The 17,621-nt window shown below is 40.5% G+C and overlaps 1 protein-coding gene across 2 annotated transcripts in view; it reads left to right on the forward strand.

Moving 5' to 3' along the window:
* LOC138372022 (ATP-binding cassette sub-family C member 10-like) overlaps positions 1-17,621 on the forward strand; it is a 55,855-nt gene that overhangs the window by 30,565 nt on the left and 7,669 nt on the right. For both annotated transcript variants that reach the window (XM_069337090.1, XM_069337089.1), the window contains 13 exons: positions 1,105-1,222; positions 2,777-2,870; positions 3,173-3,311; positions 4,270-4,459; positions 6,603-6,766; positions 7,100-7,284; positions 7,746-7,836; positions 10,808-11,005; positions 12,143-12,275; positions 14,649-14,859; positions 15,330-15,499; positions 15,768-15,990; positions 16,173-16,364. In XM_069337090.1, coding sequence (XP_069193191.1) covers positions 1,105-1,222; positions 2,777-2,870; positions 3,173-3,311; positions 4,270-4,459; positions 6,603-6,766; positions 7,100-7,284; positions 7,746-7,836; positions 10,808-11,005; positions 12,143-12,275; positions 14,649-14,859; positions 15,330-15,499; positions 15,768-15,990; positions 16,173-16,364 — 2,108 coding nt within the window. The remainder of the gene's footprint in view (positions 1-1,104; positions 1,223-2,776; positions 2,871-3,172; positions 3,312-4,269; positions 4,460-6,602; positions 6,767-7,099; positions 7,285-7,745; positions 7,837-10,807; positions 11,006-12,142; positions 12,276-14,648; positions 14,860-15,329; positions 15,500-15,767; positions 15,991-16,172; positions 16,365-17,621) is intronic.

Here is a 17,621-nt window from a genome sequence, read left to right on the forward strand (position 1 = left end):
CACAGAACTCTATATACGACTGATGTCAAAGTCTGACATTAGCAAGTTCCGGGGAGCCTCTGGGTCACACCCAGAAAATGGCGTTTCATTACATTCAACGCTGGTTTTTTAATTTCTGTTTTTAAAATATTTATGTAGGTATAGTTAGCATGCAGTGTCAGAAATTGTCGTGGAGATCAGAATTTGACCCTTAGTATGCAGTTTGTTCTTGAACTCTGCCGATTCTGACCAGCCTATGTCCACCCCGTACCACGTACCATTCTCCCAGCCAAGTTGGGTGAGGCTAGCCTGAAACATCTGGCCTCAAACCTTGGACAGATGGATAAACAGACATTCTCTCATAGATGGATGATGAAATATTAAAGAAATTGTTCATAACTTTTGTGAGACCAAAATTGGAATATGCAGCAGTTGTATGCTGCCCATATGTCAAGAAGCATATCAATAATCATGGAAAAGTTGAAAAATAATGATACTAAATGGCTTCTGGAACTGAAAAACAAGAGCTGCAAGGAGAGATTAGAGGTGTTAAATTTGCCAAAGCTGAAAGATAGAAGAAAAAGGAAATATGATCACTACCTAAAAAATAGTAGTCAGAATCTACAAAATTGAATTTAGGAAAAAGAGGAATTCTTTAAAATGGCAACTTCAAGAACAAGAAGGCATATATTCAAGGAAAGATGCCAAAGAACTACTAGAAAGTTCTCTTTTGCAAACAGAGTAGGAGACGGTTGGAACATGTTAAGTAAGAACATGGTGGATGCCAAAATCATCAGTAGTTTGAAAGCATCGTATGACAAAGCATTCTGGGAAGACGGGAGGACACTACAAGTGTAGCTCTGATCTTGTTACTACATTTAGGTAATTACATGCACACATGAATTCACTCAGATACACATGCCATTATTTAGTGTAAATAGAGCAGGTCCAGCATTTAATTTGTATAATGAAGTTTACCCATGTCTCTTCATGTGAACATCATAATTCATTAAAAATTATTTAATTATTATATTAAATATAATTTTGATATATACTTATATAGCAATATATGATTTAAATTTGTATGATGAAAGTAATTAATGTGTGTTTTGTATCATTTTACAGGGCCAAGTGGTGGCTATTGTTGGGCGTGTTGGGTCAGGGAAGACGTCCCTCATCAATGCCATATTGGCAGAGATGATCAAAGCTCACGGAGTGGTGGCAGTCGCAGCACTTAACACTGGTGAGTATTTCACGGGTAGTGTCATCCAGTCTCTTGTGGTGACTCCTGTGGAGTCATATATTGTTAATTTACTTATTTCAGAATGATTCTTGTTTCATCGCACTGCTCACTTTTTCTCTTCGTGTAGCTGCTGAATTGCATTCTCTAGGTGCTGTAACTTTTCCTTTTTCTACTCACCTAGTTGTACTTTGGCTCTTTTGTCTCAGCTCTCAACTGTCAATCAACTGGTAATTATATAATTGTAATTACCTAAGTGTTGTGGTAATTACCCAAGTGTTGTAATTACCTTGTGGTGTCCTGTCTACCCAGTACCCTTTGTTGTATAACTCTTAGAAACTACTGACAGATTTGGCCTCCAGCACAACCTCACTGAGCTTGGTCCAACCATCTACCACTCTTGTTTGTAAAAGAATACTTTCTAATATTTTTTTTTCATCTTTGTTTCATTAGCTTTGCATCTGTGTCCTCTTGTTCATGAAGCTGCTGGTTTCAGGAATTCCTCTTTGTCACTTTGGTCAATTTCTGTTAGTATTTTGTAAGTGGTGATCATATTGCCTCTTTTTCTTCTATCTTCTAGTTTTGGCATGTTTAACGCTGCTGGTCTCTCCTCTCAACTCATGTTTCTCAGTTCCAGAAGCCATTTTGTAGCATGCCATTGCACCTTTTCCAGTTTATTTATGTGCTTCTTGAGATTTGGGCAGCATACAACTGCTGCATATTCCAATTTTGGTCTCACAAAAGTCATGAACACTTTCTGTAGTATTTCACCATCCATATAATTAAAGTCAAGTTTGAAGTTGGAAAGCGACACATACGCTCCTCTCACAATGTTCTTTATGTGTTCCTCAGGTGACAGCTTACTATCCAAAACCACCCCTAAGTCTCATTCTTTATTAGAGTTCTGTAATTCCTATTCACATAATTTGTAAGTTGTGTGTGGTCTATTTTTATCTGATTCCACATTCCATTACATGGCATTAATTCACATAGAATTCCATTTACCACTTGACTGATTGAGTGATGAAGATTAAGCCACCCAAGAGGGTGGCACGGGCATGAACAACCCGTAATGCCACTTGATGCTCCAAGCACTTATTTTATTTAGATTGAATTGACGGGCATTACAATCATCTGCATCTCCTATCTTTCCCAGTATCTTAGCATCATCTGCAAACATGTTCATATAATTCTGTATTCCTTCTGGTAGATCATTTATGTAGACGATGAACATTACTGGTGCAAAAACTGAACCCTGTGGTACTCCACTAGTAACACTCCTTCAGCCAGATACATTGTCTCTGATTACCACCCTCGTCTGTCTGTCAGTTAGAAAATTTAATTGTACAATTGAATTAGTGTACAGGTTCCTGAGCCTATTGGGCTCTATCATATCTACATGTGAAACTGTGTATGGAGTCTGCCTCTTGGTGAAGCTGCCAAAGCTACTCCTTTAGGTATGGTGACTTCCTCTTCATGCAGCTATCAAATTGTATCCTTCAGATCAATATTCAGGTACCAGAAGATAATTAGCTAAGTATAGAATTATCTTTTCAGGTTTTGGCGTAGCAACACAGCGTCCCTGGATACAAAATGGGTCAATTAAAGATAATATTCTTTTTGGAAGCAGCTTGGACATCACCCGTTACAGGTAAATGCTGCTGATATTAATATGTTTGTGTCTTAACAAATCTATATGAGCCATTTTACATCCATTTGTGATAATGCTGGTTAAGATTAGTCACTAGTGACAGTTCTGGTCAAGAATATATAAAGTCATTAGTTTTTACTCTGGTAAGGGAAACGTTTGTAGTTCCTAAGTGTTAAAGGGCATTTGCTTTGAAGTATTAAGGGCAATGTTTATTATGGCAATGGTAGCTTTAGGTTTGTTGGGGCAGTGATCATTGTGGCACTGATAACTGTTATTAAGTCATGCCTGTAATTTGTATCCAGAACTGTGTTGTCTGTGTGTGCCTTGGATGAGGATCTCTATGGCTTTCCACTGAGGGATAACACACTCTGTGGTGAAAATGGATCATCGCTAAGTGGTGGTCAGAAGGCTCGTGTTGATCTCGCTCGGGCAGTCTATCAGGTAAAATGTTTTGCTTTTGCAGTAAATTATTTCTATGTACAAAATACATTATTTATCTTTTGTTGTGCAAGACTATCATCAAGAGAATGAATGTGGGATATGTACAATCAAGAATGGGATGAATATAATGAATTAATATTGAGGCTGTACGTTAGGATCGAACCTGCATCTCAAAATTCTTTAGGTATATGCACTACTGACCGGACCATGGTGGACTACTTGACTTACCGGATGGTGCCATCCAAACTCCTCGTAAATCAAATACCCTGTAATACTTCTGGTTTAGATGCTTTTAACTCATCGTGGTCTAGTTGATAGTACATGTGCCTAAGGAGTTCACAGACTTGGGTTCAACTCAATTATACGGCCTCAATATTTTCACGTTATTTGGAATTTGTACTTCGTTAATGGAATAAATAATTGTTGGTTTATGTGAAGTACCTTTGTAGGGTTTAGAAATTTATTTACCTTAAAAGTTGCTAAATATTTAATAACCTTTGTAAACAAGAAAATATATTGTGAGTGAGGAGTGTGAGGAAAAATTAAATTAAAATTTAACCAAAAACTATGATGATATTTTGGAAAGAAACTGGAAAATGTAAGAAGGAAAATGGTGGAAAGTGAAAAGGAAAAGAAATCAGTAATGTGTTGCATGGAACTGAAGAAAGAAAGAAAGAAATGCAATTGTGAAAGTGATTGCATTTGTTGGTATGAGAGCAGTGCAAGCTGGAGCTCCAGCTTGCACTGCTGGAGGTACAGGAGATAACTGAGTACAGGAGATAACTGAGAGCTTCATGATGAACAAGATGAACAAGGTGAACAAAGTGGGTTTCATTGAGGAAGAGTATAGTGAGATAAATAGTCATTTGCCTCAGACTGTGTGGTTAGCTTAAGACTCATTTAATTAAAGCTTATAAAATTGTCAACCTGGTTACTATAGACAATTTGTTATTTTTAGAACAAGAGCATTTATCTACTGGACGACATGCTGTCTGCGGTGGATGGGCCGGTTGCTCAGCACATCATGCGACACTGTATTCATGGATTTCTGGCAGGCAAAACAGTGCTAATTGCTACGAACAATATCAACCTCCTCACCAGGGTCGACTGGATCATTAACATCAAAAATGGAGAAATTGACTCTCAGGGTAAGATGAGCTTTATTATATTTTTTAATTACTGTTGTGTTTTGTGGGGGAACCCGCCAGTGGCTCCCTGAAGCTAGCTTGCCAATATTGCTCTATACTAAAATTCACATCATTTGTGCAGGTTCTGTTTAGCCTACTGGTGACCAGTAGGCTAAACAGAATGTAATTAATGTTCCAGGGGCCTCATCATGTTTGTGTTGCCCTGGGTCACCTCTCTCTGCTAATTGTCTCTTCTTCATCTTGAATAACTGCAGTCTCCTGTCCTTGGCGTGTCTCTTGTCTTTCTTCTCCATGGAGTATTTAGATTTAGGAAGCCACAAGGGGCACCCCACGAAAACCAGCTTTGAATATAATGAAATGCCTCTTTCAGGATAAATACCAGTGGCTCCCTGATCCCCTCCCTCCCTCCATCACTCACTCACTTTGTCAGTTGGTTGGTTACATCTGCTCCAGAACTGGCTTGGAAGGCTGGGGGAGACCTGGAACTCTTGGCTGCTCTCCCCAACCCTCTTTACTGATTGGGGGGTTAATGTTGACGAGCTTGCACAAGTCTCAAAGAGATTCCATCATTTGTTTACATGGTTTGGAGAGTCCATTTGGCAGTTTTGAGGCTTCAGTCACTTTGAGCCCAGTACTGGTCTTTATTGGTTTGCTGACTTTCTGGATGCTTTCCCAGTGAGGTGGCGGGGTGCCACTGGCTCCCTGCACCTGTCAGGGAGCCGGAGACTTTGGTCTCCGGTAGGCCAACCAGAGCTCTACGGCTGATGTGAACTAGTAGTTGGGACATCTCAGCAAGACAGCTTCAGGGAATCATCAGGAATTCTCCAGAAAGAGGTGTTTCATTACATTTAACGCTTGTTTCTGGGAGAGCCCCTTGTGGCGACCTGAACCTATACACTATGATGGATCCCATGTAGCAGTTTGCATCAACCATGGAGTTCTTAGGCCTACCGAGGACAAGAACTAGAACCTGATCCCCCCCCCCCCCCTCACAGAAGCAAAGGAAGCAGTGACATTTCACCACCTCACTGGGAAGGCATCCAGAAAATCAGCGTGTTAAAACAAACCTTTGCTGGGTTCAAAAGAGACTGAAGCCTTGAAACCCCCTAATGAACTCCCCCCAATTATGAGGACATAATTGGTGAAGGTCCTCATTTTTCATCTATGAGTATTATGGGGAGCTAATACTACTGCATTATACCAGTACACAATATCAACAAATGCACAATATCAGTGCACAATATCAACTAATACCACCACACTATACCAAAATATTTACAGCCATTACCTGTTTACTTGTTTTTCCCTATTGTCCCTCGTCTCTTACCAGGCCTCCTGGTTGGTGGACTGGTAAACCAGGCTGTTAAGCACAGCTGCTTGCAGTCTGATGTATGAGTCACAGCCCGGTTGATCAGGTATCCTTCGTAGGTGGTAATCGTGTTAGGCTAATTAATCAAGAGATTGTCTAGTTATACTGGTGATTTTGTAGATTTGGTGAGCAGTACCCTGCATGAATAACAAAAAATTATCATCCTTCATACTGTCCAGTCAAAGTGTTCCCATTCACTGCTATTTCTTGAGTAATGCATTCATTATATCTTCTTACTGCCTCACGCCCCACTATATCTTATCTACCCCTCTTTCTTCCAGGCAAATGTGGTTAAAGGACAGTGGTGTTAACATTGAATCAACATTGATGATGTTGATCCTATGTCGATTTAACATTTCTCAAGCATTTTTTTGCCTGCTGGGTTCTTGGTCTTCCATGACCTATCCTCATATCCATTCATTAGATCTGCATATATTCATGGATTTCCTCTTCCTCTTGTTTTCAATTGATTGTATCTACTGTATATAAATAACCCAACTCACTTAAGTGAAAAAAAAAGAGAAAGTGACAACTTCGATCTAGGATCCTCGTCACCTCACATCTCCAGAATAGAGAGAAACATCGGGTTATTTGTTATTACACACATTATTGTGACTTATTCTCTGTATACTGTGTCTCACTACATAAATGTTATCAGTAAATATCCTGGATGTTTAATGTGATTGATTATATTACTTTTAGAGCCATGATTATATGATTACTATTAGAGCCCTAAACTACTTTAGTAAATATTAATTTTAATGTTTGTTGCAGGACCTCCTGCAGTTCTCTTGCCAAAGCTTGTCTCAGAAGAGGAAATTTCAGATGACTGGTGGGATGAGGCCACGAATAATCAATTATGCGGGGCGGTTGCTAGTAAGCACTCCTTGGATATATTTGCTACAGGACATAGCAAGAGTATTGACACAACGCTAAGGGTATGACCATGATGTTAAGGTGTTGGACTGGGTCTTGTAACAGCAGGGGCATTGGGTACTCAGAATTGAACCCTATTTAAAGACACATAGTACATTGGTGACAGCAGGGGCAGTAATTATTTGTTACATAAAGTCACTAATTATGCACAGCATTTTAGGCCTATCTTACAATTATTTAGTCAGCTTTGTTTCAAATTGATTAGGGAAGTACTTAATATTATACGAGAAGCTAACTTTATTTATCAGTAATATTTTATTCAAAGCATGTAATAAAGTGCCACAACATTCTAATGCTAGAGGAATGTGTATAGAGTAGAGTGTTTTCTTTTTCAGAGCACTACCGAGGAAGAGCGGGATTATGGAGAGTTGAGTGGTGCTGTTTACTGGACTTACATCACTTCGGTGGGTGGAATGCTCTCCGCCACTGTCTTCTTCTCCATGATACTCATGCAGGCCTCCCGCAACCTGACCGACATGTGGTTGGCTCACTGGGTGTCACAAGTTCATAAGGAAAACAGGTTAGTATGATTTGAGCTGATTTATACAAAGTAAGTTCCAATAAGAAATATAAGAAATATAGACAAAACAATTGTGCATTGTTCAGAATGCAGTTGTGTTGAGAAAACCAGTAGATAAGTTGCTTGAGGAAGTGGTAGACCAGTTGGGTTGTTATGGGTATGTGTGACTGCATTACCTTCCATGATGAAGTTATCACAAGACAAACCTGGCCTCAGACAGGGCTCAGGAGGTAGAAGAACTCTCAGAACCCACTCCAGGTATACTGTACTTCAAGTAACTAGGCTGAAAACAAATAATCCAACCTTCCCCCTCCCCAACACACACACATGAAATTAAACAAAAGTACACTGTAATGATATATCAGTCTGTGGCATCTATTATTGTTTTTCTGTTACAATTGTCATTATGTTATTTATATTAAAGAGTGATCTTACAGTATATTATTGCATTACCTTTCCAGCTCCGGATTGAGGGTACTTGATGATGATGATACCGGGTCGTGGTTACACACTGGAAATGGTTCCAATTTTTCCTTCAAACCAACCAGTCAGGTATGTATAGTGTGGTAATTGTATACATTGAAACTGTAACCCAGCTGCCCCTCATCACCCATCCCCCTTCCTCTCCCTGCACCATCTTGATATACCCTAACCTAACTGTAAGAATGGGCGACTTTCTTTTTTCAATGAGCTGCTGCACTCCTGTCTCTGTTGAGGTCACTAGAGATAGTGGGCCTCGGTTAAAGCCCACAGACAAGAATGTGTGAGGGCAGCCCGTGATTCAAAAAAAAATAATTAAAAGTAAAGTAGTTATTAAATGTGATCTAAGGGGAACAGTGAGAAATCACACAATAGTGAAATGTCAATCTAACATGTTAACCCAATACTAATGTTTCATTTAAGGACAAAATGTTGGGGAATTGGAAGGGAAAAAGACCAAAGGAGCATTGGTATAATTGAAGCATGAACCTTGCCAGTCCAGGGCTGATAACTTGGAAATGCCAGCCGGTCAAAATTAAAAAAGTTGCACAAATATTTGTGTAACTGCTGACATGTAATTAGACACTTAATAGCATAGGCCTACTGTGCCTCTGTGAGAGAGCCAGATTCTGGCTTTGATCTGTGGTAGGCAAAATTGAACAGCTGTAACTGTTCAGAGCTGTGCAGGTGACTGTCGTGAACCCTTAAATGGAGCAGTCTGAGAGAGAGCACTTGGGAGCTACCGGGGCTCTACCATTTCATTACATTCAATGCTAGTTTTTTCATGCATATCACACTGTAGAACTTTTAATTCACAAAATTGTTTAGTTGACTGTGTATGTTAAAAAAAAATCAGAATTTGAGCAGTTAATACTAATATAATAATAATATATTTTGTTGGGGAGGAGTGTATGATTACCTAAGTGTAGTTCCTAAGTGTAATTACCTAAGTGTAGTTACAGGATGAGAGCTACGTTTGTGGTGTCCCGTCTTCCCAGTACTCTGTCGTATAACACTTTAAAGGTTTTGGTCTCCACCACCTTCTCACTTAGCATGTTCCAACTGTCTACCACTGTTTACAAAAGTAAACATTCTAATGTTTTTATGGCAAGTTTATTTAGTTAGCTTAAATGTATGGTTTCTTTGTTCTTGAAGTTCCGGGTATAAAAAATTATTCTTTATCAATTTTGTCGATTCTTGTTACAGTTTTGTATGTAGTGATCATATTGCCTCTTTTTCTTATTTCTTCTAGTTTTGGCATAATTAATGCCTCTAGTCTCTTCTCGTATTTCTTGTCTTTTGGTTCCAGAAACCATTTTGTTGTATGTCTTAGCACCTTTTCCAGTTTATCAATGTGCTTCTTGAGATACGGTCACCATACAACTGTTGCATATTCCAATTTTGGTCTCACAAAAGTCATGAACAGTTTTCTTTAGTATTTCACCATCCATATAATTAAAAGTCATTCTGAAGTTGGAAAGTGATGCATATGCTCCTCTCACAATGTTCTTTGTGTTCCTCTGGTGATGATCTACTGCCCAAAACCATCCCAAGATCTCTTTCTTTGTTAGAGCTCTTTAATTCCTTTCAACATAATTTGTAGGTTGTGTGTGGCCTATTTCTCCTATTCCACATTCCATAACATGGCATTTATTCACACTGAATTCCATTTGCTACGTGGTACTCCATGCACTTATTTTGTCTAGGTTATTTTGAAGGGCATGGCAATTGTCTAGGTCTTCAATCTTCCCTAGTAGCTCTGCATCATCAGCAAACATGTTCATATAATTCTGTATTCCCTCTAGTAAATCATGTACGTAGACGATAAACGTTACTGGTGCAAGAACTAAACCCTGTGGTACTCGGCTAGTAACACTCCTTTAGTCGAATATATTGCCTTTGGTTACTGCCCTCATCTTTCTGGCAGTTAGAAAATTTTTCATCCATGTCAGAAGTCTTCCTGTCACCCCTCCAGCATGTTCTAGTTTCCAAAACAACCCCTTGTGTGTGTGGGACTCTTGTCAAAATCAGTTTTTAGGTCCGGATAAACAGTCAATCGAACCATCTTTTTCCAGTAGAAACTGACATATATAGCACCTCAACTCTTCACTGGCTCTATACTACATTTCCTTTCATATCGTTCACTACAGAATGTTGTTATTTTACTGTCCCTAATTTGCACAGTAAAATTACAGCATATTGGATTGAATGATATGGAAGGAAATGCAGAATAGAGCTAGTGAAGAGTAGAGGTGCCATAGGCACAATCAAAAGACACTGTTTGAACATCAGAGGTCTACGGTTGTTCAGTATTCTCCCAGCAATTTTAAGAAATATTGCCGGAACAAAATGGGAAGTTTTAAAGAAAAAGCTAGATAGTTTTCTGCAAGAAATAATAGACCAACCGAGATGTAGTGGATATGTGAGCTTTCGGACCGCTCCAATTTTTGGCTCTAACCTGCTGGACCAAACTCTCACAGCCAGGTCTCAGGCTGGGCTTGGGGGAGTAGAAGAACTCCCCGAACCCCATCCAGGTACAATCCAAGTATAACCTCTGTGGCTCTAATCATGGAAGCAAAGTAGATTTGTTACACAGGATCTTCCTATTCGAAAGCCATACTGTGTCTGATTCTCTCCAGGTATTCTATTTATTTGATTTTAACTATTTTTGTAGTGTTTTGACTACCATGCTTGTTAATGATACTGGTCTATAATCTATCCTGGACACAAAGCTGTCTGGAATATCAGTTGAAGTGGAATTCTTAGCTCAGGAGTATATTCTCCCAGCATCCAAGGTGAAACTCCATCTGGTCTGGTGCTTGTTCTCCTGAGCACTCGATACCTTTCCATACCTAAGCTTCGCCTCCATTTGTCAGGACTGGGAGTACTGTAGTAATACCAGTCCTTTCTTTTATAACTTTCATATTAACATTCCTTCCTCTAATTATATTGCTTCAGGTGTGAAAGCTTTTATTATATGTAAGAAAGTCCCGAAATATTTTATCCTAACATAAAGTGCGGCTAATATTTTATTTTCTAACAGTTTGTGGCAGCACAAGAATCATCTGCAGCAGATTTTTCTACGGCGGTGGATCCCAGCACCAAGTTCTACCTTACTGTCTATGGGATTTTGGCAGCATCCAACTCTATCTTTACCTTAATGAGAGCTTTCCTCTTTGCCTACGGAGGCATCTGTGCCGCTAAAGCCCTCCACAGACAACTCCTGGATGTTGTTCTTTACGTAAGTGTGTTTAAGATGTTGAGGTGCGTGATAATAGGAATATTTTTGTAGGTTTAACCGAGAGTTTTAGGCAGTAAATGTATTTTAGTTTTCCATTTTAAGTTCATATCTAATTCTTGTTTGAATCATAGGCAGAGTTGTTCGGTAGTTTTGTGCCCTCTTGTTTTGTGAACCGTGCAGTTGTCTGTACAGTAAAGCTTCGTGTGCTTTCTGTTTGTTTTCCTGGTGGGTTGGTGAACTGTCACTCACACTCTGCACCAGAGTATGAGGCGCGCCTGGTTCTGGTTATGGTCTCTGGTAAGCCAAACAGTGCTCCTGCGGCTGATGTCACCTAGCAGCTCGGAGCAATCTCAGCGCGATAGCTGCAAGGAGTCACCGTGAGGACTTCTCCAGAAATCCACACTTTGTACTATTGAGAGTTTAAAGGACATAACAAAAAGTGAATCAGACTAATATTAAACCAAAACTAAACCCTTTTAGGCCTTATATAAGCAATCTCAGGTCTAATTTAATAGAGCTGTATTACACAAGGTATTATACAGGGTACTATACAAGGTAGGACAATGTGACATTGGTGGAAGCTGAACAGTCTATTGAGTTGCAGAGGTGTAAGGAAGTTCTTGTTCCCTGTAAGAATGGTCAGCAAGTGGAATACATTGAAGGAGGAAGTTGTTGAAGCCAATTCCATCCACAACTTTAAGAAAAAATATACTGAAAATGTTAATGTTGAGAGAGGTAATTAGAATGGCGGGTATAGAAGATTGGGAGGTGGGGCACACGGAGTTAGATCTCTCCCCAGAGTCACTGATAGGTCGGCACTAGGTCTAGCTAAAGTCAGGTTTGGTTGTTGTCTTCTTCCTCAGGCCCTCTACTAAATTAATATTGTGCTATCAAGCATTGAGTTTTTTTTTAAGTGCAAAGTCTATATTTTGTACATTCCACCCATTTATGTAAGGGTTAGTGTATAATAATTTTCTAATAGCTTACTGTATTATTACGGGCTTTTCATGCCCGTGCCACTCTTGGGTGGCTTAATCTTCATCAATCAGTTAATCATTACTGTATTAAATTAGTTCTGGTACCAAACTATATAATAATTTTCTGGTAGCTTACTGTATTATAATAATCTCTTTACAGGCAAAAATGACATTCTTCGACAACAACCCAATGGGTCGGATCTTAAACCGATTTTCTTCAGATCTCTACACTGTGGACGACTCTCTGCCCTTCCAGATGAACATTTTCCTTGCCCAGGTTTTTGGACTACTAGGTGAGTGAGAGTGTTGTTTAATGAGGATGCAATTTGTCACAAGCGTCCAATCCATTAACAGTGTGACTTATTGTGAAAGATTAAAACACAGTAATAATTTATCATTTTCTGAGCATTGGCCTTGATATGTTAGATGGGTGGGTTGGGCTTGTACATTTCTGGCTAAGCAAAACCTTGCATCTTCTGTGGAGAACCCTTCCGGCTCCCCAGAGCTATGCCGGGCTGAAGTGTATATATTAGACCGTGGCAACAGTCAATTGGAGTTCTAGGCCTACCGGGGACCAGAGCCAGAACCGGGTCCCCTCAAGAGAGGCACGTGGGGCAATGGCCTATAGACATCCCACATGCACATGTAATTGAAAGCAGTCTATGTCTGACATCTACCAGGTCATCTCGAGATAACCTCAAGGTCAGGCACCCAGAAAAGTAGTTGACCAGACCACACACTAGAAGGTGAAGGGACGACGACGTTTCGGTCCGTCCTGGACCATTCTCAAGTCGATTGTGATGAGGAAGTAGAGACAGGCAATAAATAGGCAAGAGAGGGGTGAGGAGGAAAGATGTTCTCAAGTAGATTGTGATGAGGAAGTAGAGACAGGCAATAAATAGGCAAGAGAGGGGTGAGGAGGAAAGATGTAGTAGAGGGTATAATAGGAAAACGAACTGCAGAGAGCCTATTGGCCCATGCGAGGCAGCTCCTATTAACCACCGAATGAGAAGGAGATAAGAGATAGTAAGAGGAATAAGAAGAGGATAGCAAGGGAACGTAGAAGACAATGGACAGAAAAAAAGAGAGAAGAGAGAAAGAAAAGGAAAGAGAAAGAAAGATAAATGGAAGGGGTAGGCTTATGTTAGGTCACGTTTGTTAGAAAGATTAAAGCATTTGAGTATATACTGTGAAAGGGAAGAGTCCACAGCAACAAAGCCAGGACTCAAGTTCATGTTGGGTACATTGTGTATTAGAGCCGATTCAACAAGACGGCGTCTGTGTAGAGTAGAGGCAGGAAAGATTATTTTGGAGGAAGACCAATCAATGGGATGATCCATTGATTGGTCCAATCATCCTATTGATTGGTCTTCCTCCAAAATAATCTTTCCTGCCTCTACTCTATACAGACGCCGTCTTGTTGAATCAGCTCTAATACACAATGTACCCAACATGAACTTGAGTCCTGGCTTTGTTGCTGTGGACTCTTCCCTTTCACAGTATATACTTAAATGCTCAAATCTTTCTAACAAATGTGACTTAACGTTTCTTTACTCGGTGTGTTACCCGTTCTGTCAGACCCATACGCTTGACTGGCGGGAGTTGACTACAGTTGTTCGGTTTACCTGGGGGACGAATTGTAGCACCTCAATGTGTGCTTGTTTACCCCCGTGCTTTCTCATGATATCGGCCAGGTGCGGCTTGACGTGCAGGGGGTTCCCTCCTTGTGTGAGGCAGATGGTCAGATATGGTGAGTGTGTGAGGCAGATGGTCAGACATGGTGAGAGTGTGAGTATGGGAGTAAGCAGGGATTGTGTTTATAGTGAATGAGAGATGGTTGGAACCATGTTAAATTCACTAAATAAAGTTGGATGCACTTTGTGCTTCCATCTTTATTTAGTGAATTTAACATGCACAACGATGTCACAAGAATGTGATCTCTGTGATAAAATATTGATGTAGTATGATGGGATGGAACCCACATCCAAGGACTCCCCTGGCGCACACACATGATCAACTGAACCATGTTGAGATAGTCGGTAGTGTGTGCGCGCTTGGAGAGTCCAGTGATGGGGTTTGTCCCATCTTACAGCCTCTCATCATGGTATAGTCGGTAGTGTGTGCGCTTAGAGAGTCCAGGGATACAGAGTCAATGCCCTTATATGGCCTCGGTATTTTATCTTCTGAATTTATCATCTCTGTGACAGAGAACTGACAAGGAGCGCTCTACACTTTGTCTTGTAAAGCAGTTAAGTGTCTCTTTGGATAAATAAAAGTAGGAAATAGGGTAATGACACTAGTACTTCACATATATAGTGTACAGATAAAATAGCCATGAAAATAAATTGGCATAGGTGGGCATACAGTTAATGTTCAGAAAAGTGCCCATGGTGGAGTTGAAAGGAATGACAGATCTGATTTTGGATTGTATTTGAGTTCAAAGATTTTAAGATAGTAATTTGATAAACCAACACTGAAATTGTTAAAAGGAACACAGAAGAAGAGTTACAAATCAGTGTTCTGTAATAAAGAATGTATTCCTATGATAACAATTATGAGCTGCTTATATAGGCCAAAATATAATTACCTAGTTAATTCTTTGTGAGTCCCTTACATAAGTAAAGTACTTTGATGTGTTTGTAAACTTAATTTGATTTGTCTTTCAGGTTCTGTTGTGGTGACTGTGTACGGCATGCCATGGATTACCTTATTGTACATTCCATTAGCCTTTGTGTATTATACCGTCCAACACTATTACCGTCATACCTCTCGTGATTTGAAACGACTGCACGCTGTCTCCCTCTCACCCTTGTATGAACATTTCACGGAAACATTGCAGGGTCTCCCTGTAATTCGTGCCATGAGGGCTGTTCATAGGTAAGTATTGAATCTAACATTTTGTAATTTATTCCATTTTAATACGAGACTGGTACATTACATGACTTGTTATTGTAAAGCCACCATCAAATAAACTAGAGTTACACAGGTTCTAAATATATAAGGAATGCCTTTCATTCCATTTTCTGTCATAATTATACACACATTTATATACTGTAGAGGGATAGTCTTTATGTGAATAGATAGGGAGCCGGTCGGTCGAGTGGACAGCACGCTGGACTTGTGATCCTGTGGTACCAGGTTTGATCCCGGGCGCCGGCGAGAAACAATGGGCAGAGTTTCTTTCACCCTATGCCCCTGTTACCTAGCAGTAAAATAGGTACCTGGGTGTCAGTCAGCTGTCACGGGCTGCTTCCTGGGGGTTGAGGACCGGGCCGCAGGGACACTAAAAGCCCCGAAATCATCTCAAGGTAACCTCAAGATAGTGCTAATGTGACTGATATTTACAGGTTCAGTGTACGGGCAGACAGTCTCCTGGAGGTGAGCCAGCGTGCACAGTTTGATATCCAAATTGCCTCACAGTGGCTCAACTTGAGGCTTCAGCTGATTGGACTGGCCATGTTGGCGGGTGTGTCAGTTCTTGCCCTTCTCCACCACCATTTTGATACTATCGATGCAGGTGAGTGATTGTCTGGAGTGAACTTGTTAAGGTCTGTGCATTGTGTGTTTAACAATGACATCACTCGACAGCGTCTACAGGGAGTGAGATCTGTGTCAGTTGACTCTGCTCCTACCTATCTGTATCTGATGCTTTCTAATTTCTTAATTTTCAAGTACTTTGCTGTTGTGGTTTTACACAACTTAAAATTTTTTACAATGTCTTCTTATTACTGCATGACAGTACATGTGTATAAAAAATTTATATTAAACAGCAGCATTTATTTCAGGCATGGTTGGTCTGGTGATCGCATATGCCTTGACAGTGAGTAACTTCCTTAACAGTGTGGTTGGCTCTCTCACTGAAACTGAGCGGGAGCTGGTGAGCGTGGAACGAGTGCACCAGTACCTGCACGGGACAGAACAAGAGCGTCGTGAGGGCACCCTTCTTCCTCCGCTGGGTTGGCTTAGTCATGGCACGATTCGGTTCCAAAATGTCTACTTAAGATATCAGTTAGTAATGTACTTGATTGTATCTTTCATTTTGTGTATAAAAGAAAAGCTATTGTATTCATTACATGCAAAATATGTGGCATTAGATAGGATTAAAAATAAAAATAAATAAATGGAGTGTATCAGACACTGAATAAGTAATCAAATTAAAGCAAAAATGAATTTCATCTTTCACTTTTCAGAGCTCACAACCCTTACGCGCTACGAAAAGTAAACTTTGAAATCGGCACATCGGAAAAGGTTGGAATAATAGGCCGAACTGGAGCTGGGAAAAGTTCCATATTTATGGCACTTTTCCGTTTGGCAGAGGTGAGCCGGGGACATATCTTCGTGGATAACGTGGATATCTCGAAGCTGAGCCTTAAAAAACTGCGGTATGTTGTAACTGTGTCTATGAAAATGTACATTAAGTGGCAAAGATACTGGTGTAAATGTGTTTGTTGGTTCTGCACAATTATTAGTATCATCACTGTCATCACAATTATCATTATCATCACTGGTATGGCATCTCTTGTTTGAAACATTATTGTTATCCATCCTGTCATTTTTTCCCCCTTATGACAGCAATTTTATTGCGTTCTTTAAATGTAAGGTCTTCCGACATGATTACACCCAAATCCTTTACGTAGTTTTTTCGTTCTATGGTGTGATCTCCTCAGGATGGGCTGTCAATGCTGCCTCCTGTGGTGGTGGCCAAAACGCCAAACTGCCGTTTTCTTTTCTTGCGACCCTGTCTTGGGCTGTTGTTTGGACATGGGGTGTCTGGTCATCCTAGGTTTGGGCGGCCTTATATCTTGTTGGGGAGTCCGGGCCTTGGCACCCGTATGGTCTTGGCTTGCCTTTTGGGCCAAGCATCTCTTCTTTGTTGTTGTGCTGGCAGTTCTCCCTCCTCCTCCCTGATGCTTGCCTATTGACTCTTCTTCGTGGGTAGTTAGCTTCAGGGAGCCTCAAGGGGGCTCTCCCTAGAACCAATTTCTGGGTAAGCTCCAGTGGCTCCATGATGCCCTCTCCTCCTTCAGGTCGTCAGGAGATTTCCATCATCAGTGAACTGAGGGTGGAGCAGCTGGCTGACCCCTGGCTGCCTCCCTCCTCCCCACAAACGAGAGGAGATGTGGGGCAAACGAGCTGGCGCTAGTTTAATTAAATTTTGATCTTTTATTTACATTGTTGGGGGAGTTCTATAGCTATTTCTGGAGACTTTGGTCACCTTTAAAGCCAGCAGTGGTTCGTTTTGTTTCATTCACTTTCCTCGGTAGTGACATAAATGAATAGCTTATTATTATGTAAATGCCACTGCTCACCACACCTTTGTGAGAGGGCCAGGTTCTGGCTCTTGGTCCCTGGTAGGCCATAAACTCCATGACTGATGGGACCTGGTAGTATGACACTATAAGAGAGAGCTTCAGGGAGCCACCGGGGCTCGCCCAGAAATTGGCGGTGTATTACATTCAACACTTGATTTTTTTTCTAATTGTCTGGCGAATGCCACTTCTGCATACCTGCTATTTTCTCCACACCACCTCGTTTTGCTTTTATCAACTTTATTAAAGTACTTTTACATGTTACTCATCAATACAAGCACCATTTCCACATTTCTCTGCATACAGATGTATGGTATTTTCTCAATAATT

This window comes from Procambarus clarkii, chromosome 37 (genome assembly GCF_040958095.1).
Source record: "Procambarus clarkii isolate CNS0578487 chromosome 37, FALCON_Pclarkii_2.0, whole genome shotgun sequence".
Lineage (NCBI taxonomy): Eukaryota > Metazoa > Arthropoda > Malacostraca > Decapoda > Cambaridae > Procambarus > Procambarus clarkii.